This window comes from Harpia harpyja, chromosome 22 (assembly GCF_026419915.1).
Source record: "Harpia harpyja isolate bHarHar1 chromosome 22, bHarHar1 primary haplotype, whole genome shotgun sequence".
Lineage (NCBI taxonomy): Eukaryota > Metazoa > Chordata > Aves > Accipitriformes > Accipitridae > Harpia > Harpia harpyja.
The window spans coordinates 5863223-5888581 of NC_068961.1; the positions used below are offsets into that span (position 1 = coordinate 5863223).

At 39.2% G+C, this 25359-nt stretch overlaps 1 protein-coding gene across 10 annotated transcripts in view; it reads right to left on the reverse strand.

Moving 5' to 3' along the window:
* Nucleotides 1-7370: 7370 nt before the first annotated feature.
* The window catches only part of STS (steroid sulfatase), a 115280-nt gene continuing 97291 nt past the window's right edge, over nucleotides 7371-25359 (reverse strand). For all 10 annotated transcript variants that reach the window (XM_052773848.1, XM_052773844.1, XM_052773843.1 and 7 more), the window contains one exon: nucleotides 7371-8736. In XM_052773848.1, coding sequence (XP_052629808.1) covers nucleotides 8354-8736 — 383 coding nt within the window. In that variant the 3' untranslated portion in view covers nucleotides 7371-8353. The remainder of the gene's footprint in view (nucleotides 8737-25359) is intronic.

Genomic DNA, 25359 nt, shown 5'->3' on the forward strand with positions numbered 1-25359 from the left:
TCTGCTCCAGTTTGCATTGCTTTCAAGACATAAGAGGAACTTTGGCTTAATCAGTTACAGTTCCTCAAGAGGCTCCTATGACATTGCTGCCTTTCTATGGGTTTACCTAAGACAGTTTTATGGATGCAAACCGTTTCTTTCCATGAAAAGAGGTTGTTGCACCGTTAGATCAAGGTGATCGTCCATTAAGATCCGGACCCTGGCTTTAATCTATGAAGGCCGGGGTCTGGATCTCAATGGACGATCACCTTGATTCATTGTATGGTGTACAAACCTTTCATGCAAAGAAAGGGTTTACATTTTCATAAAACAGTCTTAGGAAAATCCGCTAAGCTAACTTTTTAAAGTGAACGTGCATTCCCCAACATGAATCTGGTGAGCAAAAAGGAGAAACACAGGAGATACCTGAAGCTGAGCACAGGTTTAAAGTGTGAAGATGGCATCCCTCTACATAGTCTGGTACTGAGTGCTTAAAAACTGATGGGCAAAACTAAGTGTCTGCAGCATTCATTTAGCATGCATTAATGCAGCTGCCTGAGCTCTAGCAAAAGACTTTTATCATTGTCATTAATTTCCAGAAAGGGCAGAATGCCACCTAGCTGCTAGGGATGGCCTCTCGTGACTGAATTTTGTTGCAAGATAATCAAAGAGGGTTGTCAGTCAGTAGCATAAATCTTAGTGTCAGAGAGGATTTCCCTTTATTTTTAGTAAGTATCATAGGGGAGAAGGATGCGGCATGAAGCAGCTCCTTTTGCAGAATAGATGCTTTTTAAAAGCTTGGTGAGTGATGACATGTCACTGGATGACTGTGCTTTTCATGTGTATCAGACAGGGAGGTGTTAGGATCTAAAATTCCTATTCGAACAATCTCCCTGGAGCTTAAACAATTATCCAGACAGTGGCATTAATCAGTTACTTCCCAATGCATTACATATGACAGTGTAAGGTTGACAATTACAAAGCAATCAGCAAATTTCCTAAACCTGAATATTTTGTCTGTTTGGCAGGAGGAGGTATAACATAAAAGATAAAAATAAGGAAAAAATGAAAGAAGTTCTCACACATGGTACAAATCCTAGTATTCTTTTTATCACTATCAGCACAGGCAAACCATTTTTAAAGTTGGGCATTTTTTTCTTCATAGCTTGGCTTTTCATTCATGAGAAATTAAGACCATATTAAACCAAAGTTATTCTCTTGCAGCCCAACTTCAGTCCACAAGACTTTTGAGCTGCTTTGTGTCTAATCTTTTGTAATAAATATTGCTACCCAAAGCAACTTCATATCAAATTCTCTTAAAATAAGTATCACAATGAAGAGCTCTGCCTTCTAATTTCAACTACTTCACAGTATTTTTCACATAAATCAGGTACAATAAAATATTATCTGCATAAAAAGGCTTTATTATTTGATAACTGTAGAACAAATAACTGTGGAAGTTTTTTTTGTAACTGAGCTGACCATATATGCTGAATCTGTTCTCTTCAAATACAGTTTTCTTTTTCAAGGAAAATACCTGTGGCACCATTCTTTTATAGATAAGACGAACATTAATCTACATAGGGAATCTAGCATGATTTATATTGAAGGAATGTTTTTTAGGTATTCAGGAGATGCTGTATAAGCATTGCAAAGCCTATAATCCACATCCTGCAAGGTCTGCAATAACTTTGACAGTACAATTAGAGATGTGAGGATAATCAAGCCAGTTTTTATCTTACTAGCCAGTGTAGTGCAAGCTTCAGTGGGAGTCTGGAACTGAGCATCTTTCCAAATGCATAAGAAACCTGCAGTTGCTGAACCTTTTGCTAGCACAGGCTCACTGCAGTCAGTACTGAACTAGCAAGTTAAAGCTATCGTGGGTAGTCTTAAGAACTATTTGCACCATCCTTTGTTTGCTGTACAGGTGAAGTTTTAGGCAGATTCTTATTGGTCTTGATGTAAATAAAAGCTACCAAGAACATAAAAACGTTTTGGAAAAGCCATATGATCTATCAGGGTGTTTCCAGGACTCCCTGAATTATTTTCGGTTTTAGCAGCCTGTAAAATTGGGAGTCCCTAGAGCCTGGCTCAGGTCTTCTGGTCTTCCAGGGAACAAAATGCATGACTGTTGCTGTTTTAGACCCAAAACTTCAGAATAAGATCAGTCACCTCCTGAATGATGATTCAGGAGCAGCCTGCTTGGTGTGTTCACTCAGAGGCAAGGGGTCCTGCACCCTGTGGGCCCCCAGCAAATTTCCACCTGACAGTCTGACACTGAATCATAGAATAGTTTGTGTTGGAAAGGACCTCCAAAGATCATCTAATCCAACCCACCTGCAATGAGCAGGGACATAGAAGAGAATAGAACAGAATCATTAAGTTTGGAAAAGATGTCTAAGATCATCAAGTCCAACCATCAACCCAATACCATCATGCCCACTAAACCACGTCCTGAAGTGCCACGTGTTTTTTGAACACCTCCAGGGATGGTGACACCACCACTTCCCTGGGCAGCCTGTTCCAATGCCTGACAACCCTTTCAGTAAAGAAATTTTTCCTAATATCCAACCTAAACCTCCCCTGGCACAACTTGAGGCCATTTCCTCTCGTCCTTTCACTTGCTATTTGGGAAAAGAGTCCGACACCCACCTCACTTACAACCCCCCTTCAGGTAGTTGTAGGGAGCGATCAGGTCTCCCCTCAGCCTCCTTTTCTCCAGGCTAAACAGCCCCAGCTCCCTCAGCCGCTCCTCATCAGACTTGTGCTCCAGGCCCCTCACCAGCTCGGTTGCCCTTCTCTGGACACGCTCCAGCCCCTCCATGTCTTTCCTGCAGTGAGGGGCCCAAAACTGAACACAGGACTCGAGGTGTCACCTCACCAGTGCCCAGTACAGGGGACGATCACCTCCCTGCTCCTGCTGGCCACACCATTTCTGATGCAGGCCAGGATGCCGTTGGCCTTCTTGGCCACCTGGGCACACTGCTGGCTTATCTTCAGCCGCTGTCGACCAGCACCCCCAGGTCTTTCTCTGCCGGGCAGCTTTCCAGCCACTCTTCCCCAAGCCTGTAGCGCTGCGTGGGGTTGCTGTGACCCAAGTGCAGGACCCGGCACTTGGCCTTGTTGAACCTCATCCAGTTGGCCTCGGCCCATCGACCCAGCCTGTCCAGATCCCTCTGTAGAGCCTTCCGACCCTCCAGCAGATCGACCCTCCCTCCCAACTTGGCGTCATCTGCAAGGATACTGCTGCAGAATACACCACAGTCCAACTGGCCGCAGAGGCGACCTCACTCCTCCTGGTCACCTGCAGTCCCTGACAGACCCAGAGGAACCAGCCATCCACGGGCCTCAGTCTTCGGGTTGAAGATAACCCCCAGAAGCCCTTTTCTCCCTGGCGGTTCCCAGTGCAGAGGTTTCCTACGCCAGCCTTTGCTCCTGCCCACACGGCCGGCCGCTCTGCTTGTCGTGTACTCGGGCAGGGTGGACTCCTCTTGGAAGTGAGCTCCTCGGAGCGCATTTCAGATGCTGCACAGGCAATGCCAGAGGAAAGAGAAATGACAGAGTAGATGCAAGTTCTGCCTTACTCACAGAACTATCATGTCCTAAGGCAAGTCAAAACCCCCTATGTTTTAATATATGTAGTCTATTAGAACGTAAGATTTTTGTAGCTATGTTTGCCCTCTTTTTCTTTTTCCATTTGTTCCTATATCAGGTGACATCTTATGTGTAATTTTCTACATTGTCCACAAATCTGAACACCCAGATCTCACATTACTGCAATGTGAAATAAACTATTGCTGGCAAGTGATGATTCTCACTGAACTGTGAAGGATAAGGACCATATTCACTTAGTTCTCTGCAAACTTTCAGTTCGATTTCACTGAGCTGACACCTCTCTCTAAAGGCTCATATTTCCCTTTTGCTTTTTTTTTTTTTCTTTTTCTGACACAGTAATTTGAGGCAAGTCAGGATATTTCTATTTTTAAGAGCCAGGAACCTGTGACATCCAGTCCCCGAGGGGGAAATATTATTTAAATAATTCCATGTAGTCTCCTATGTCCGCTAAAAGAAGGAATAAATATAATTAGAAAAATGTGACTAATACCTTTCTCTGAATCCCCAGTGTACATCTTTTTAGCCATCTGTTCTCTCTCCTCCAGGCCCCAATCCCACATGTGCTAAACAGTAAGCACAGAACCAATCTGCAAACCTGAAGTTAAGGGTATGTTATACCTCCTAGTACAGGTGGATCTTCTACATCCTAGTTTTCCAGCTCTTAAACTGTAACATCTGTAGAGAAGGTACCTTATTGACTAAAAAGTGCACCGTTACCAGCTTACCACTTTCAGCATTTTTTGTTCTTTCAGTATTCCCAGCAGTGAGAGAAGTACTGTTATCCTTCTTTGCGCGCAGAGGAATGAGAAACAGAGTTAAATGACTTGCTCTGGGCCATACAGGGACTCTGTGACAAACTAGGATGTGATACTGTTAAATAATATTGCAGAGGAATATGCTTCCCTCTGAAGCTTAACTCCCAGTTTAAACTGACATATTCTACAACCAGGCATCAAGTTACAATACCGATGCTTGGTAAATGACAGATTGAAAGTCAGTCTCAAAGTACCAGAGCAGCACATTCTCCTTGAGCATTCCGTGTTAATAAACTGTGAATCACGTATATCCCATTAATAACCTGTTGTGAAAAACAAAACTTTTCCTTGTTAGATCAGGCAGTGCTATTACAAAAATGGTATATTGTGCTTCTCATTTTATTCTGCAGATAAACAAGACTACTTTAATTACCATGATCTGACATGCCATCTCCAGAACAGAAGGTACAGTACTGAAAGGTGTAATACATTTGCAATACGGGGAAGGTTTATTTCAGGCATTAAATGAAATGGCATTAACATAGAGTATGAAAAATACTGCCCTATTCTTAATAGAATCTTTCTTGAAGGAACAAGTGTAAAAATGGATTTCAGATTTTACTGCTTAAGTCAAAATATTAAATGATGTAATAAACTATATTTTTGGAAAATATGAAGCTTTTGCTACAAACAAGAAATAAATTTTATTATTCAGGGTGTCTTGGGTGTGTTTTAATTTCTTAGATTTTGTAATGCAAAGTTAATCCTTGCTAGACCTTGAATAAGTAGGAGGTTAGCAGAGTCAAGGAGCCCTAGAAGTCAAATCTTTTCACAAAGACCACTTTTCATTTTATGATTGATGAGGGCAAAATAGCCATCGCGATCAATATGACAAGCAAACGGTAGGACAGAGTGGCAAAGAAATAGGTGGAAAAGTATTTGAGGGGTGTGGATGTTTTAAGAAAGGAGATTAGAGAGATGGCACCAAAAGCCAAGGAGGGTATGACAGAAAGGCTCTATTCAGGCAAGAAGAAATCAGAGCAGTAGAAAAATTACCATTTTTGATACCTCAGTCAGGCAGCACAGAACAGCTGTTGCACCTAACAGAGCAAACAATTCCTGCACCTGCAGAAAGAAAAGAAATAGTAGCAACATAGCATCTTCCTGATGAAAAGAAGTATGTGTGGATGTCCTTGAGCATATAAATTGAGATCCCTGTTAAGGTCACAGCCCAGCAACCATGGGAACAAAACAGATCCAGTGACACCAAACACCTTGTGTGAGTTACTGCTGTATACCTAACACACAACATATTTTTCTCCCATATGCTTCAGCAGGAATATTTGCTTGAAAAGTTTTGTGTAAGCTGCAGCAGAGCTATGGGAGCTGAAGAGAGCAACCCCCCATGCCGTGATGCTCAGCGCCGAAGCAGCCAGCAGCCTGGCCGCAGCTCCAAGGGGTTCTTGGGCCAGATAGAATCATAGAATCATAGAATCATAGAATCATTTCAGTTGGAAAAGACCTTCAAGATCATCAAGTCCAACCATTAACAATGCCCCCTAAACCATGCCCTGGAGTACCCTGTCCACTCGCTTTTTGAATATCTCCAGGGATGGTGACTCAACCACTTCCCTGGGCAGCCCATTCCAATGTTTGACAACCCTCTCAGTAAAAAAATTTTTCCTAATATCTAACTTAAATCTCCCTTGCCTCAACTTGAGGCCATTTCCTCTTGTCCTATCTCCAGACACCTGACAGAAGAGACCAGCACCCACCTCACTACAACCCCCTTTCAGGTAGTTGTAGAGAGCGATAAGGTCTCCCCTCAGCCTCCTCTTTTCTAGACTGAACAACCCCAGATCCCTCGGCTGCTCCTCATAAGACTTGTGCTCCAGGCCCCTCACCAGCTCGGTTGCCCTTCTCTGGACACGCTCCAGCCCCTCCATGTCTTTCCTGCAGTGAGGGGCCCAAAACTGAACACAGGACTCGAGGTGTCACCTCACCAGTGCCCAGTACAGGGGACGATCACCTCCCTGCTCCTGCTGGCCACACTGTTTCTGATACAGGCCAGGATGCGATTGGCCTTCTTGGCCACATGGTGAGGACCAAAAATTTGGGAAGTATGCATCCTGCCGTGATGTCGAGAGGCAGCCGCTATCACTGCAGAAGAGTGCTTGTGTTCAAAATGCAGGCATCTTTCTTCCTAAGTTTATGTAGTTCATTCAGTGATTAAATAAAGCAAAGAGAGAATTATGCCACATGAATGACCATCTGACAGCTTTCCAGGTACAACATAAACAGTCCTGAGTGGTTATCAGAGAAATACCTGAACAGACTAACTTTATCAGCACACACAGGACTTTGCTACCTACAGAGAGCTCGCAGAGCACATACTTAAGATACACAATCATGAACACAAGGTAAAACATCAAAAATAGCACTTCAAGGAAAGACTACTACATTTCCCAGGACAGGCATCTGGATATTGTGGAAAATGAAATTTTGAATGAAACTGCAGCAGAAAAATCAAATAAAGCCTAGGTTTTACAGACAGAGAAATATACCATGTATCACAATGTATTTTTACAGGACAGGCTTCAATAGTTCCCAAGAACCAGGTCACAACCTTAATGTTGGCTGACTGAAGCTACTGCATTACTATCATCACAGATCACTTGAGCACCAAGTGGATTTTAATACATTATAATGTTGGAATTAACTAGTGTTTTCTTATAAGGAGTAAGTCATCTTCTATTATCAGGCATCAAATCATTTTAGTATTTTGCTGGTATGTTCTCCTTTGGTACAATTTGCCAAAGAAAATAATTTGCCTGCTTGTAGAATGGAAAGAAAATGTGCCTGAATAAGATGCAGATAAAAATGGATACAGAAATTAGCCCTGAAGTACTGTAGATTTCCCAAGGCCTTGTTAAGAACTCAGAGACAGTTATATTTGGTTTTAAGTGCTCAAGCCCAGTTTTCTTCTCAGAAAATGAGAGACCTTAAATGATGGCAAAGATATTTAAAGGAAGATCAAATTTTATTTATTTGTGATGCACACTACTGTCATCAGTGGAAGAACAGGTATGATAGATAGATAGTGAAAGATATATTTGTAGTATCATGTGAATTTGGAACTCAGATATCAAGTATGGACCAAATCTTTCATTTTAGCAACTGAGTTATGACCGTAGAGGCGTGTCTATATCAGGGATTGAAGGATTTGGGGGGGTTTGGGGGGTTACGAATTTTGCTTGCATATATATATATATGTGGAGACTTATGGTACACACTCAAGCACGACTGGTGCACTTGAAGCGGTTTCCTTTTGAAACAAAGGCTGTTGCCGTGCAATAGGACACTAGCCAGGGAGCACTGTTTTAATGTGGATGCAAGGTCTTCCACTACATAGCTCTCTACATTTTTATGGCACATGTAATGTTAGCTTGTTGGCAATCTGTTTATTATTTCATATCTGTGTTGCTTGTTGACAGAGATGCTATTGCAGGGCTGCTCTTTAGCTATCTATGAGCTACCAAATTATAGTCACGGGTGGACCTCTCCACTGTTATCTCTCTATTTTCAATTACTCGGTGCTATGTTCTACTGAAGGTGGATAACACTTAGCAAAAAGGACAAGAAAGTGTGCATTTAGTAGCTGTAATTGACAGAAACTACAGGTAAATTCCTTGCTGTGCAAGAAAAAAGCTGAATCTGAAGATCTAGAAAATGATCTCATCTAGAAAATACCTACAGCCTACCCATTTGTAAATGAGGACAGCAACATGTGCTTCATACTGATTCTTGTATTACAAAGACAGAAGAGGCGTGTCTTGCCCTCCTCTTGGCACATTTTCTTGACTGAAATTCTCTTCTACTGCAATGGTGTATTCGAAGACAGGTCCTCCTACGTAACAAACCCTTCTGAAGGCTAGTACCGCAGCGGTGCAAGTCAGCTACCCACCCTCTCTTGTTCCAGTTTCTGAAAGGGAATTACAGCTTGTTTATCCTGAATGCACCTCTAGCAGTCTGCCTTCTGAGTCATAGTCACAGTAGCAAGACTGAAAGAGAGATGAGCAGCACACTTGGAGCCACGGCTTCCAGAGAAGGTTGTCCCATGACAGCTGGTCAGGGACAGGATGCAGGGATCTGGTGTGGTTGTCTACTGCTAGGTGTATGACCCCGAGGATTTCGTAGAAACGGCTCTCCGTTTCTGGAGTCAGCGGGACTTTCTCTTCAGGGTCTCTGGAGAGATCGAAGAGCAGTGGGGGATCATGCTGTGTGACGAATCCTCCATGGCAGAAGCAAACGTGAGAATCGTAGCAACCATTGGAGTCTTCAGGACTGAAGTTTGGAGTGAAGAAGATGACTTTCCAGACAGATTCACCTGCAATTTACAAACACAAAACAGCTGGTGATAAAAAGACAAATTAAAAGTCCCCTAGTCTTATGAAACTCTAATTTACACCAAGGGAAATCAGTCTTTTGGTACAACCTCGCTCTGTACAGGAACCGCAATATACTGAAAGAGTAAAACAAAATTGAGCAAAACAAAAATAAGCAAAACATGACGATTTTCATGCTATACATATTTATGAAATAATTATGATCATTTCATTCCCTTGGAAGAATTCTGATTAACTAAATCGTAGAAGACTTAAAAGAACTTTGCATTTTTACATAAACAGTGCTAAGAAGATTTGCATAAGTATTTACTAAGCCATTGCACTGTCTTCTGCAAGACTTATTAAAACGTACCTTTGCCCTTTGGCCGTATGCAGACACTGTTGGGCCATGTCTGCTTCTCATTTTGCTAATCAAAATAATTTCATTTTTACCTTTTTCCCTCTTCCTTTTTTTGTTGTATTAACCCATTGCCCTCTGCCACATGTTTTCATTGCAAACACCTGGAGACAGTTTCTCATTTTAGTAAATGTGATGACATGAAAAGGTATAATGGATACTAAATTCCTTTCTTAGGCCTCTAGATGTTTTTTCCCCCAAAAAATAACTGGTAACAGTAGTGCAATTTTTAGGTGACATTCTGCTTTGTAAAATAGGAACCAAAGGTCTTCATTTATAGATTAGTCATTCTCTCTCAGCTTAATTTGCTGTGTACAGAAACTGAACTGTCTGCACTAGTCTAACTTCAGTCAGTATCTTCACTGTTTAAAAATACTAATTATTTCCTGGATTAAGAATAAGCAGGTATCGGTTCCTTCAAGAAGCACTCTTGAACAGAAGGCACACTGGAGAATCTGAAAATACTTAACAAGAAAGGAATAAACAAAAAATGGCTGCTTTTTTCCTCAAATATCATGGAAGAGACAGGGAAGTCAAGAACAGACAGGCACTTCCGCGGAAGCACACGGTCCTCCCGCAGCCAGGGAAGCATACAGTTCTCCAGAAATGGACCAGAGAATAATTAATTAGAGTCAAAAATCTGTACTTTATTCTTAATAAAAGTAGGGTACTAAAGAGCTGAGGTCTATGATCTCAGACTACCTACCCACTTGAGTGTATACAGACATCAGAAATACATATTCATCAGTAATTTAAATTCCTCAGCATGCTATCGTGAAAAACATTTTTTGTATCACCTCATTTTTTTTAAATACTGGGGGAAAAACTCTTTTTGGTATTTTGTTGAATTTTGTTAAGTTCACAGAAAACTTGTTAATCTAGTAACAGATTGTCACAGATTTATGTGCACTACAGTGGTTAATATTCATTAACCAATTCATCAGTTCAACAGAATGGAAAGCACTAGAAAATGTGGGAAGGGCAGCGATGAACGGGTACATGCCATGCTGTAACTACATCACAGTCAATTTTAGAGATAAAAACAGGTTTAAAGAAAGAAATGTTTCAGCGGACTAAAGAGTCACAGGCTGCAGTTCTAGTCTATAGCATGAATTTAAAGGACAGTGGGTGACCTTAAGGTTCTTTACAGCTTCTTCTATCCCACAGCATTTTTCACATTATAAGAGATTTTACCTTTAGGATCCAATTCAATGACAGAGCCTGGAGACTTCCAGTTCACTTAGTCTGCACTTAAATCAGGGTCGGAGGGGTGATGGTTATTATACACATTAGACTAGGAGAACCCTCTGAATGCTGCTTGGAAGTCAGCAAAGGGGAAGGAGCTTTAAAGGCTGAGAGTGACTTGCTGGCACAGACAATAGGACGTGGCAGGCTTTAAAAGGCTCTGGCTGTGACAGCAGCAATGGCACAGTCTTCCTGGGGAAAAGGGAAGGCAAGGCAAGGCACCACAGCATTCCTTCATACACCTTCCCAATAACATTTTGAAAGGTTGGTTTGATACTTGAATTCTTTGCTGTTTTCTCAGAAGTAAAATAAACAAACAAAATCTAACACTCCCCCTTAAATTTCTTTGAACTTATGCATGGAACATTTCCCAGAGCAGAAATATGCTTCTCATTTACTGAGATTTACAATTTACATTCTGGGAAGGTATGTAATTCTACACTAAGCATTCCTTCAGGCTCTTTAAAAGTGTTTAATTGGCAAGATGGACAATGAAGAACAGAAAAAGCCAAAGGGCTTTATTAATCAGTGCACTGTGTGCCTTTGTAGACCATGCAACATTTGCCCCACCTGACAATTTGATTCAGAGCACTATAACACCTTGATAGAAGAAGAGCAGAAAAAAAATATATAGCTATTAAAATGTCAACTAAAAGAAATTCCAGTAAGGCCATGCACAAGAGAACTTTGTGGTCAGGCTGTCTTACCACACATCTATCTTTGACGGTACTCTTGTGCCAAATGACATCATTGAAAAGAAATTTTCAGCCAACTTTTTTTGGTGTTGGGCACTGTAACACCAGGCCAGTTCAAGGGCTTACAGATAGCAATATAAGGTTGGGGATTCTGAATTAATGCAAGTCAGTACAAGCAGCTCATATAGGTAAGACATGGGGAAAAGAAAGAAATAAGGAAGTTGTACCATGATTTTTTTTTTCCCCACAGAACAAAGAATTCTTCAGGTTTGGCTATATACAGAGCATACGGCCTGTTGCAGAATCAGGCGTGGGGTTGGGGACAGGGCATGTGTGACATCACATCGTGTCTGAATCACATCGCGAGTGTTTTGAAGAGCTGATGCTAGTTTATCAGCTACGCAGCTATATAATGTCATGCTCATACTGCACAAACCACTGAGGTCTGGGAGAGCAAAGTCTGTTACAGTGCAATGTTCATCTGTTGCACTGCAGTGATGCTTCGGCGAGGATCTGGAACTTCATGTGGTGCTGGAGGAACAGCAGTGCAGACTTTAACCACCGATTTCCTAAGCATTATAAAAACTAAAGCATATCTGTCAGTGTCTGTGGCTGTGGAGCAGCCGGTGTAATATACTAGGAGACATAAAGGGCTGTCAGACTTCTAATCTGTAAAGCTGATGAACTGTATAAGGCTCGATATTAAAAAGAGAGAGCTCTCTCCCAGACTCTCTCAGCTGATATAAAATCTCATTTTGTCAGAGGGTTAACTACAAGGATCAAATTAATCTCTCAGTAATTAACAATACCTTTGTTCTGCAAAGCATCTGGATAGTAAACTCTCTTTATATAAAAAGATAACTATATGTCTCTTCCTCAGTGAAGTTAGTAGTAAAATTGTCAGGGCTCCCCCACAGTCAAGTATATCAGGTCCCTTCTAAAACAGCAGGCAAGCTCTAAGCCTGCAGAACCCTTAAAGATCCTGTCCCAAGGCTTCACAGCTACTTTATTTAGCGTCCATTTTTCCTGCAATTCTCGAGCTCTCTGAATTGTCCAACAATTTCACCTATTCATCTCTCAGAATACATCTTTCCTTCTCATGTTAAGAAAAACAAAACCTACAGAAGTTGCACATATAAACAGTCTCAAATTAAAATAAGTTGCAATTAGTTCGAGCAGATCTGCTATGAACATAACTGCTCAGAGTTCGATCTCCCTAACAGACTCCTCTTTTATTATCCTTCACCCATCTCTTTCTCCTCTCATACAGACAACCGTAGCTCCAACAGACGGGTAGCAGCCATGAGATTACATAAAAGTATCTCAGTAAGATACATTAATATTTCCAAGATGAAGTGACACACTGGATAGGGATGTCATTTCTGTTAAAATAGCACTGTTCTTAAACAGTCATGGCTAAATGGTGTTTTCTGACAAGCAGTTCTTGAAGTGAATAGAAGCTATTGGTGCGTTATTGCTTGGACCTCACTTTTACTGAATTTAATCTATGACTAGCTTTATAGGTTTGCTGCTACTGTCATCTCCTTTGATCATGTTATTTCGTTTCTTCTTTCTGTAGAAGAACAAGTTAAACAAGTCTGTTCTTCACTGTAAATTGGGGAGCTGGCTCTCCTTGACTTCAGATGCCTTTGGGCGTCGCATACCAATATAAATTGCCCGCAGAATTTTCCTTTATCTCGAGTGTGCTCTGTAGCCGGTGAGCTCCCACACTCTAACTCAAGCTCTTCAATGTTTCTACAGAGTAGCAGATGAAAGCTGCAACTCACGGGAAAATGACATTCTTCAGATAACTCTTGTTATTAGATTGAATCCTTTCTTCCCACTTCCTATATCTTTAGAATCGTTTAGAATTGTTAGGTTCTCTGCTAACCTTATATGAAGCAGATATCACATACGTGTATATATTCAGCTCTTCAATAATTTAACAATTCAGAAAAGGTTTCGGCTGCTAAATTCTTGTAGAACTATATATAGCACATAGAGAATACTATTTGGTTACTATAAAGAAAATATACATATTGTTTTTATAACTATGTGAATTCCTCAAAGAGATAATAAAAATCTGCTATTTGAGTTCTAAAATGTGTAACTCCATTGTTCTTTCAGTGGAAATCTGTTTTTTTTTTAGATACTTGTTTTAAGTACCTGGGTATCTTACAATGTTATATTGTTATATCAGTCAAAAGACAGCACATTATGTCCCAGTGTAGGTGGAGAGTAACTGAGTGATATTCAAAGACATAATGTTAGTTTATGAGAATCTGTTGTTGCTAGAAGAGGCTTGCATAAAGAACTGTGCAGAACATACAGTATTTGAAGTAAAACCATAAAAACCCCCAGTAGTAGCAGTGATTTTAAAATCTTAAGGATAGAAACTGCAGTGTTAAGTACCCTCTAAAACAGAAAGGATTGCACATTGGTGGATATCTAATAATCATACTGAACAACTGCTGGAGTAAAAATACAAGACACAGTGAAACCATGCTTAGGCTGCGGAAGTCAAGACAGAAATCTCATGACTGACCTCATTATCTAGAGTAAGTGTTGTGGTACGAGAAGCTTCCACTGAATTCTGTTCAAAAGTGAAGATTATCTGCTGAACGGTAGCAGCTGACAAAGAATTATTTTCCTGAATTCTTCATCATCATCTTCAAAAAGAATTGACTGATCATTTACAGTGTTTTCTTTTCTTGTTGAAGAAAGTCCCAAGTGGGAAGATCTGTGGGTATAGAAACTACGCTGCTAAAAGAGGAAGTGCTATAATGCAATGTTATGCCTCATATTCGGAAGTCTTACTTAACAGTAACATGGAAGAATATATGTTGCCCTGGAAAAAAATTCCATCCCTAGTAATCTGATGCACATAATCCAGACACTTGTTAAAGATTTGTTTGAAGAATCTATTTACTTGCTGAATGGTCCATGTAATTTTCAGTTCATCCAAGCAGCGGTTGATGGCATGCTGAAGACAGAAGATAACGTTGGCACAAAAAAAATTACTCGTCATTTCCAACCTATATTCAAAAGTCCTTGAAAACAGAAAAGCTTTATTTTATTGCTTGTGAGAGAAATAGTATTGATTTGCATGTACTGGTTTTCCACTGGAGTCAGTAAGAGAGACAGTTAAGAAGCGAGAGAGCAACACACTTAAGAATGTAGCAAAGCATAGCCACTTTGCCAAAGATGGCAAAAAGCAGAGAGAAACCTATTCAGAATTGTGTTTTGTCTTTTGTTTTTTTCTGTCCTTCAGAAACACATTTTATTAACGGAAAATAAACTGAGGACAATCATTACTCTCTTACATAAAGTGGATGCAATCATTCTGAGTGAAACAAACAGATCTGCAAGATTCAGACAGCAATTTTCCTGATACTGAGCAAACGTACGAGACAAAGATGCAAAGGAAGTCCTAAGCAACTTCTGCAAATATTTTCAGACAAGTTTGAACCAACCAAAACCACCCCCAAGAATTTGTTTATAAATTATTTTCTCCAGACATTTTTCAAATTTTGGATGTCAAAAAACCCCTTGACACACTGAATGCTAATGAAGTATTCCAAATCATTAATCTGAAAACTGATAGCATGTTTAACCTTTAAATAGCAAGAAGTGCATCTAAAAACAAAGAAATAACTATGCAAAGTTACTTTAAAAGTGAAAAGTAGAAATTTTGTAAATGCGGTAGCCTGGAATTCCGTGGACTGCCAAAGAATACTGAATATTCATTTATTTTATTTTAAAAAGTTGAGGACAAAGATGAGTTATGCTTCCTTACGGGTGTTTCAGATAGTTAATTTTTTTTTTTTTTATCTTTTAAAAAGCTACTAGGATACTTAGGAAATCTGAAAAAAACCCTTTTGTTTTATTTTGAAAATTGAATCAGTTAAGCATAAATTACAACATAGCAAAGGGATTCCTTTTGTCAGAGTGAAAAAATTGAGTTAAAGAAAGCAACCATTTCTAAGTGATATGGTGCAAATATCTCAGTATCAGCCAGTCCTAAATATAAAAAAAAAATTCTGAATGACTGAATTTTGTGTTTATTGTAAAGATTATAGTATGTGTAGTTTAGTATCTGAAATATATGACAATAGTTTTTGTCCCACTGTTAGAAAATGCATGTCTTTGGCAGAATCTGAAACTAGCAAAACATTACAAATGGTGTTAAATTTTGGGGTGAATAGCTGAAAGTAAATAGGAATTTGCATCCTTTGTTTTTATTAGAAAGAAAAGTTGGAAAAACTGTGCAGGTATTAAGCCAATTAGAACTACAAAAAGGATATTATCTGATAGCTTGGGGGTATGCTAACATCCAGCATTTCAGATGGAAGTTGAGTTTTGAGGTGCATAGAAAAGTTTAAACTTATTTCATTAGGGTTCTTATGAGCCTATCATTTGGAACCAATACATTTAAGGAAATGGAAAGCAGAGTTTACTGAAGGTCTGTGATGCAGAATAATGTGATTAATGAGTATATGTTCAAATAATGCAAAAATCCCTCAAAATCCTGAATTAAACCTAAACACCAAAAGGATGTATCACAGGATGTTCTTTTAAAGATCATCAGCAGGGACTTTTATAAAATTTATTCCTAAGAAAATTTTTAGAAGTCTATTTTCTGTTTTCACATGGACCTGCTCAAGGTTAAGGTATTTTAGAGAAATCCAGCAGTCTGCCATTTTGGACCTCTATGCAAAAAACAAACTTCATTTCACAGTTCTCCAGTCAGCATGAATACTTGAGTTTGAAGAGGAGAGTTTTAGAAAAGCAATGGGAATATTTTCTTGTCTTGGTGGTATGCAGGATGGATGCAGAGATCTTCAGCTATTCTCCAGATGACAGTAAGTGATGGAAAAGGGAAAGAACCTTGACTCTCTCCTCCTAATTTCCAGCTTAAGGAATGCATGTATGCGACACAGTAAAAAACAGGCTTTACCCTTTTGAAGTGCTATAACTTGCTAAAATCTCCTTTCTACTAAAAATGAGAACAGAGAAGGGTCTCCTGGGGCTGTAGATGAGATGAATACATTTTAACTGTTCTTATATAGGACTTAAATGGAAAAGTCAGCATCGTTTTGATGAAAGATTATTTCAGGTCTGTCACTCAATTAATACAAAATCATTTTGGCTAGTAAACTGTTCAGTCACGCATGAAGTAATCCAAATAATCACATTGCGGGGGGGAGCCTCTTTGGTTGGTTGGTTGGTTGTTTTCCTGTTTCTTTTTAATAAGGAATGATTCATTGGATTGGTGTACAGGAGGTTTGGCTTGTGCCTTCCATGCTGCAGCCATTCCTGCCTCTTAGTTTGCAATCTAAATCAGGATAAAGGGAAGTACAATTAAGACAAAAAACAGAAATAAAAAGAAAAGAAGGTCTCTATTCCACTTCAACTTAACCAACTGGACTAGGAAGTTGGGTTTATGTTCTTCCTACGATTAGGAATAGGGTAAATATTTTTTTAAAAGGACAGGATTTAATTTTATTTTTTTTCCTTCCCTTTATTTCTCTCTCTCCCAACGTAGGGGACCACTGGTAGGGCATGGAGCACTGCAAGTCCCAGGGTATAAATAGCTCTGCCTGAGCCTAACAATAACTCTGTTGCCACTGTCACAGAGCAGAGCAGAGGCAAGAAAATACTAACAGTATTTGCCAGGGTAAACACCTTCCCACCTAAGTATTGTTAGCAGAAATGTGTATCAGTTGATTAGGTCAATTTTCCTGAGCTTGATATAAACAGTTTTGTGGGGTCTGTTCAAGCTAAAAAATGCTCTTCTCGCCTTTGGCAGTTATGTTATTTCACACTTAACAAATAATATGCCTATACTGTGTCACCCAAATTCAGCTGCAGCTGCTCTGAGATGAGGATCAAGATAGCAAATTTAAATACTTAATGAGATGGTTTAGGTAAATGACACTTGATGCTTGTTCTGCTTCCTCCAGCTGTTGCGATGGAAACACTGAACACAAACGAGGGATTTGGGAGACAACTTGGGATTTTTGGAGGCTTTTCTTGATTGTGATACCTCCATGAAATGGGCAAGATCAGGTAGAGAGAGAGGGGAAAAAAAAACAAAGAGGGCAAACAAAGAGTGAAGGTGATGCTCATAAAGCAAGTTAGGAAGCAGGGGAAACAAAATATCTTCCAATAATCAAGTAGATGAAAAGATTGTAATGGACTTCAGCAAGAAACAGTAACAAGTGACTCAGATGTTTCATGCAGTGCAAAAAGGTATGTATGTCTTCTTGATATCATCAAAGATGAAAACCAGGAGCAAAGAAAGAAGCCAAAAAGATCTTAAACTCCCCTCCCCCCCAAAAAAACCAATCAAAACCCACTTGTAAGGTAAGAGACTTCTCTAGAGAGAACAATGGAAGTAAAGGAACTTGTGAGACTAAAAAACAGAGAAGGCAAGTGACACAAAAACCCTCATGAGGGTCAGAGTTTATGACAGCTTCTGCAGTTGCAGAAGGGAAAGACTCACACAAGGGTTTGATCAATTAAGAGAACCAAAAGGAGATTCACTACCAGTGAGACTAGAAGCTCAGAAGTGGGGAGGGAAAAGGGAATAAACAGATGGGAAAAGGATGAGAACTGAATAAAAGGACACAGTTCAGAGAGGAGAAAGGGGCTGCTCTTTGTCCAACAAAAATGTGCTGTAAGTAGCCTGAAGACTCATGAGTTATTACTGAAGGAAAAGTGAATTTTCTCCTGTGACCTACATATTGTGAATTAGATACTGGATGCTATTTAAGTCTTTGATGGGATTGTGTAGCTGAACCAGTGGAGAACAGACATAAATCCACATTATGCTGACACTTCAGTGTTTTTCTGCAAAACCAGAAAAGTGGTCTGCACCACTTGCCTTCTACTGTTGAGGAAATCGCAAGAAAAAACTTTGCTGTAGACTATAACACGCAAATGTGTAAATATCAGTAAAAGATATGTCTATGTATGGATACTTGTTACTTACTGTTACAAGTTTCTGTACAATTTTTCTGATGGATTACTTTGTTGCTGTGTGTTGCTATTAAGACAAAGGCTGGTGACAAGGAATGAGGTTCAATGAGACTTAAGGAAGTTTATAAAGTGATTTTGGGGAAGGACACCTATACCTCCATATTAAGAACTGCCCCAATCACCACCCACACCTGTAAGAAAGAATAAAAAGATTCTCATAGAGCTGGTAGCTAACAGACAAGGTAAATGACTGTTTTAGTCTTGTGTTAAAAAGAAAATTGAACAAGCTAAGCAAGTGGCACTTTCTTAATTAGCTTTTAAAGATCTTTATGCCAGTGTAACTCAAATCAGGATCTGCATCTCATCCATGTTTTTCTTTTCTGACCATTCTTGTCAGTTCTTTCATGACACTGATGCATGGATAAATGCTGCTCTGTACTACATAATGAATTCACTCTTTATATTTTACTACACAGTCTAACCTGGCTATCTTATTTATTGCATATTTGTAGACAGGCCCTTATTTGAACTTCTGCTGATTTCAAAGAAAAGTGACACTAATTAAATGGCATGGTCCTAAAATTCCCAGTCAACTTCAAAAGACTCCCATCGTGTCATTCCTGACACTTATCAAAATAATAATTTTTTTCACATTGTGAAAAAGGTGGCAAGGCATTTCTAATTTTAAATTCAAGGTATTGAGTAGGATTTATTGCTCATCGCTATGCTGATACTTAGAATGCAATTTGACAATCTGGTCACCTCACCTAATTTGGATCACTGCAATGTGGAGGTCTTTATGTAAGCTAGTTACCAGCCTATACTGATCTGCTTTTTACTTTTGTTAGAAGTCTGCTTTAGGGTGAGAAGAATTCTGCTTGTTTCTCTTTTGATGAGAGTGTTCAGCTCAGGCTAGCTCAGCTGTAGGTGTTTGCACTGTAGCCATCTACAAGTTGTCATCACCATCCTCAGAATTTGCTAAAATTCTGAGGTGTCCAGAGCCTTGAAGGCACCAAAGAGCCTCACTGGCCCTGCCCAGCCCTAGGGCAGACCCCATCCACGCACCCTGCCCACGGACCAGGATTCCCATTTCAGCTCAGCCCGAGGCCATCAGTCCCTGCTGGAGCGGTGCTGCAGGAGAGCCAGTTCCCAGCCCTGTCTCTGGATGGCCTGAGGTCGTAGCCTTTCTTCCAGCTCTGTCTCTGCTCCTGCTCCCGACTGGACTCCCTGGATGGACTTTGAACCCGAATCACCACTTTGCCTAGCCTGGAACTATTGGTCGACCCTGTTATCAGCTCCTAACTCTGCTCTCTCTGGGTGCTGGATGATGTTGCTCTGTCAATAAAGGCACTGCCAGGGCTGGGGTCACTTACAGTTCTGTTGGAGTCACTTTTAGAGTGAAGTGTCACCCCAAGTTAGAGAGTTAAACTTCCTGTCTCTCCGGCATTCTCTGGTCCATCTTCAATTTTGCTTTCTAAGATCAAATATCTATCTACAAGGGGGTGCTGCTTATGGAAGATCCCACAGTGTTCATAGATAGTGGGTTAAACATCTCCTCCTCTCAGGTATATGTAAAACCTACATATTTAACTGATGTGACCAGGAAATACAGAGACGTTTGCCTTCCTTGTTCATATACGTTACATCTGTATACTTTTTTCAGTAAGTCTTACTCATCCTTAATGATCTTTCTGTGACCTTTGAAATATAGTCACTAGCTACAGTACATCTGCATTGACTCTGCTTATGCGATGCCAGTGTCTTTCTCATATTAATGTATGCAGTTTCCTCTGTTCCAGCTGTAGCAAATAAGAACAAAAACTCATTTCAGATATTTCAAATGAATTTTCTTTTTGTCATCTAATTCATCCCCCTGCCACTGCACAATTGTTCCCTACAATGTATTTTTTAAGAGTTCTCTTGATGGATGGTGTCTTCTATTGTAACTTTTGTGCTACTATCATTCATTTCCTTTATTGCGGAAGACAAAGACATTTTATTGGCACACTCCTTTCACTTAGTGTTTTATCTACTAACTTTTTCAAATACAAATCCTTCACGAACTTTTTCTGGAGTTTAATTATCTTAAATAAAGATTTTGGTGCAGATGATTGTCTCAGAGTTCATTTGGGTTGCCTCGTTCCTCAATTACCTGTTGCATTTCCTACACCTTTTGTAGAGTTGTGGTGCACTGAAGTGAATGTTAAAATCCCTGTGAATTTCCTGAGAGCATGATTTCATCTTGTTTCCTTCGGTTCAACAAAGTATTTCTACCTTAGCTTAAGAATACAAATAATAACCTCATGCTTAAATTTAGCAAAGTACAATGTAATCTGTGACTGAAGCTGCTGTGTGCTCAACTAATTGTTTAAGCAAGGATCTATGTATGCTCCTCAATTCCCATCAAATCTCCTACTTCAAACTATTTGAGGAAAAAAAATTGAGTAAATTATTTTTTCAGTGATCTGTGCCGTTGCTTAACAAAACAGTTAGTAAAAACTGTTTTCTTTCTTTGCTACACCGATACTGATGGATACACTGCGAGTGATATATCTAAGGTTGTCTCAAGGTCTATAGGAAGAAGAAACCTGAATCAAGTTTTGCCAAGTCTAAGGGAAGTGTCCTGTTCACAGGACAACTCTACCTTGTAGAAAAATCAGCGTTCGGGATTCAGAACTTGCCTCCCTGAAGATTAAACTCACGTCTGCTTAGCAACATCTTATAACTCCAGACATAAATTCCTCAGTTAGTGAACATCCCATCAGTAAAATCTTGCTGCCTTTTTTTCTTCTGGCTTATACGTGGATATGTATACATGACATACTACCTAGTATATCCAGGTAGTTTTGATCTATGTGGTGCATGGACCTGGGTGCAGTATTTGAACAAAGCCCTTCCCACCTCTTGGGCCTGCCAGAAAGATTCAGCAGCATAGAATAGTCCTACACAACGTCCAAAGTGCTCAGCTGAGATGTAATCAGCCATGGAGTGAGTTCATCTCAAACTAGAAGCAAGCAGCAATGGAGCTGGGAAACTCCAGCCATCATACCTCATTCTCTGCATTGTATCTCCTTACACTTTTATGTCTAAAAAAGACAAAATTGCTAGGACTTCAGGCAGTGTCTGATTTCTCTCCTAGAAATTACTATAATCCAGATTCTAACTTAAAACTTCTAGTCGACCATTTTAATTGCCACGAAGGGTGGGGTTTTTTTGAGTTTTTCTCCATGATACATGAGCAGCAAAATGAATTATCTTTTTTTTCTTTCCCTCCAGTCTCTGAAGCACAGTTGAAGGAGGGTAGGTAGACCACTGCTGTGAATGAGATGGTAGAGACAATGTTTGTTCTCTTTGGCTTCATCTCTTATTTTTAACTAACTGTATAATTCAATGTAGTAATTCTAGCATGCCTCAATGTATCTTTGAAGAGGGCACTTATGTCACAAACTTAATCCAACATTTATTATTATTTATTGTTGCACTATGAGGTCCAGGCTCTGTTACACAAGACAGTTACAAAGATGAGTTAAACAAAGACAACCTCATCCTTGAGCATGAAATCCTACAACTTTTAACTGGTCTAAGAGCATGTTCCCATACATAATGGCTTACTTTAAGGACTTCAACCCATTATTTTAGGAAGTAATATAAATAAATATAATATAAACCAGCTTGCAGCCTAAAGTCATTTAATAACACATTGTGCTTCCTCAAAACTACTGAAAGTGCTTTTGGCATTACATGACAAGACATAGATTTTATATATGCCTTCCCCCCTTACTGCAGTTAAGTCATGACAGCACTCAAAGGATATTGTGAAATGCAAACATCTGCATACTGGTAGTTGCTTTTTGGCTTTTGAAGCCTAGATTCAATTTTTAATTCATAGTTCTTCAAACTCAGTCTTCATTTCTCGATTTTAGCTGGTTTCTTTGTCAAAATACTCCTTAAAGATCTGTGACAATAGTAACAGAAACAGGAAACACCAGGAAATGTTTTTCTACTGTATTCACTACCGCGGCTCCTTCTTCTATGTATTTTTATGCTATTCTCCACAATGCAAGTTACCATACACATATTCTTCATCTGTTGTAATGGAAAAGAAAATCGATTACATAAATGATTTTCAGTTGTAAAACAGGTTTGTTTTAGCATTCAGCAGTGGCTTGCAGTAATCCACTCTGCTTCATACTACAGTGGATTGCACACTGTCAGATGTTTAGTACAACCTCAATCTAGTGATTAATTAAAACATACGAATTCAGGCAATGTTTACATGGTTGCTAAACTTTCTCATACACTTCCAAAGATGCCTCTAACTGGCTGGCATTCACGCTGAACATGCCTAGGCTTAAACTCTGTTTCTTTACTAATACTGAGTCAGTATTCGTAACCGAGGTCTTGGCACTTAGGCTGTGTAGACATAAAAAGGAACCTGAAATTCAGTTAGTATTAGAGATTAGAAAATCTCCCAATCAAACTGCATTCAAATGGAAGTCAGGCCAGGCAGATGGACTTGGTAAACAATTTTCCTATCACCCAGATCCTCACCTTCACTTTGAAAGGTTTTCCTGTCTTGTTGAATCTCACAGGTCTGTCTAGTTTTAACTTCAGAGCTTTGGATCACTACTTTCTTCTTGTCTGTCTAACACAAAAAGACCAAAACCTTAAATCTAGAAGAGCTTGTCTGCTTCCACAACCATCTCCCCATCAACAGATCAAAATTTGTCAGAGGATGAATAAGATGCCCCTATACAGACATATTACACAGCCATGTAGATCCTTGGATGACCGAGAATGCAGATAGTTTAAGCCTTCCTAAAGGTGCTCCTCTACCTGCCTGAGACACAACGTGTTCTCATACACCTTGTCCAAATATGTAGCAACTGAAATACAAAATCTAACAATGAATAGTGGTAAAGATATATCTGAGGCCAATTTAGTCCACAAAGTGAACAAATTGCTTGAAATTGGTTAGGAAAGACCATGTATAATTGTCATGGGAACTTCCTCTTGTGTGTGTAGGCAGAGACTGCATTGACAGGCTCAGCCACGTACTGAGGTTCACATGTCGATGAGGTACAAACCTGTTGCTGACCCTTCCATGCCGTGGCAATAACACAGACTTATCAAGCTTGACAACATGAAGAAATACTTAGTGGGGAACACTCGGGCTGTTGTGCGTGTAGACACTGTCCTTGTTAGTGGTAATCATTTGCCAACATCTTAAGTTTGAGGAGTACCCACTAATGGAATAATCCTTTGCAGCATTAAAATATACTTAATTTTCTCACTTGATTACGAGATAATGATTTATAAACTTTCTCACATTTAAGCTGCGTTACAGAGACACAGTAATATGTTGACTTTTGCATATTTTCTATCTTCAAAATATGAACACTTCTCGTGGTTATTTATAATTGGATTAAATGCTTTCAAAGATACATACTCAAAAATATTTTGTGAAATATGAGCAGTACATTTACTTTTCTTTAGTTCAACCTGTTAGTTGCTAAACATTCAAATATACTTCTCAGAACTTAGGTTTGTTTGTTTGGTTTTTTTTCCCAAAATCAGTATGTCAAAACTATTTAAAAGCACTGGCAGAAATTAAAACACTTCCTAATTGGAGACCTGAAATATTTTGGTGTATCAAAGGGGGAAGAAAAGAGGCCTTTGATAATGCTCAGGAGCTACAGGCATTGTGTAATCTATTTAGTATCAAGTCCCAAAACCCAGTTAAAGCTTTTTTCCGCACCTTTTCTTGATTATTACAGCCTCACTGTGAACACCAGCATGGTTTTCTAAACCAGCCTTTTGTTGCCACTACATAGTCCTAGTGTTGGGAGCTACTTGGCATTCTTGAGATCACCAGAACTTCTAAATGACCTAGCAGCTCTGCTAGGGCAGAGCTGAATGAACTGAAGCAGATGAACAAACCACCTGTATTCTTGTACAATTTTTTGCAACCCCCAGCTGCTTTTCTATCCACTGACTGATTATGTTTCCATTCACTGTGAAACTAAACTGAGACATTTGTGTTCAGTACTTACTCTTGTGCTAAGATAAGCCTCTTAATGCACTCTGCAAGATTTTTGGAAGGATAAACCTGGAAACTGTCAAAGTATGATATTCAATAGAATAATTCAATAGAATATTTTTAGTTCTAAAATAACCTGTAAATGTTGCTAATTTTAATAAACCCAAATGTCATAATCCAAGTATTTCAAGTATCATAATCCATTTTTCATACTGGATTTCATTATAATCTATATTTCAAGTATCATAATGTATTTTCTGCAACTAAAGAATGCATCAGATTACTAACGTTTTTCCATACTAAAAAGATAAAAATAGATAATAAAAATCAAAATAATGTATGAAGTCTCAAAGTTTTCCTTCAAAGTTTAAAAGTGACCATTGCAAACAGAACTTCAAACAGAATTCTATGTGCTTTCTATATTTGTTTAAAAAAGAAGTCAGCTATTCAAACCCTCAATGTCAGCATGACACAACAGCTACGTTTTCTTCTCTCCCTCATTTGCTTGATTCTAGCTTTGGTCTTCTTATGCTGACCAGCTCTGTTAGGATGAATTCTTCCAGATGATATTTAGTTTTTTTTAGCAAATTCCAAGCTTTTACAGCAAAGCTTGCCTTTCACAGCACAATTCAAACTATCTTCTCTTCTGTGAAACATACGTTTCTCCTCATACTTACACATAACCTCATTCCTTCACGGCATACATACAAATAGTCATTACCGATGAAACTGATTTTCCCTGGAAAAAAAAGTTTTGTTTATCTTTAGCTTTCTTCTAAGTTGCTTTTTGAAAACTGACCTTAACACTCATGGGCTACAGTTGTTTCTGAATCATAAAGATAAGTGCTCTTAGAGCCTCTGGCTACAGCTGGAAACTGTCTTTAGTAGCAATTGCATTGTTTTCAGAATCCAAAAATTATTGTCAACTATAAATACTACAAGCAATCTACCACTTAGTATTATAGAACTCTCAGTATCATCCTCTATAGGTGCAATTCATAACTTTAAACTTCTATATAATACTTCTGAATCAAAATTGAGTTTGAAGATTAGGCTTTGAGAAATCAGACAATAAAAACATGATATCGTATAGAGCACCTGATGCAGATAAAAAAATGGGAGGAGCTTTCATGCAAAAAGCATTGGTTTAGGTTCTAAGTTAGGTATGCTGCATAAAACAGAGAGGGAAATGCTATAGCAAATTCTATTTTTATATAAATGCCTGAATATCAACAGTCTACATACT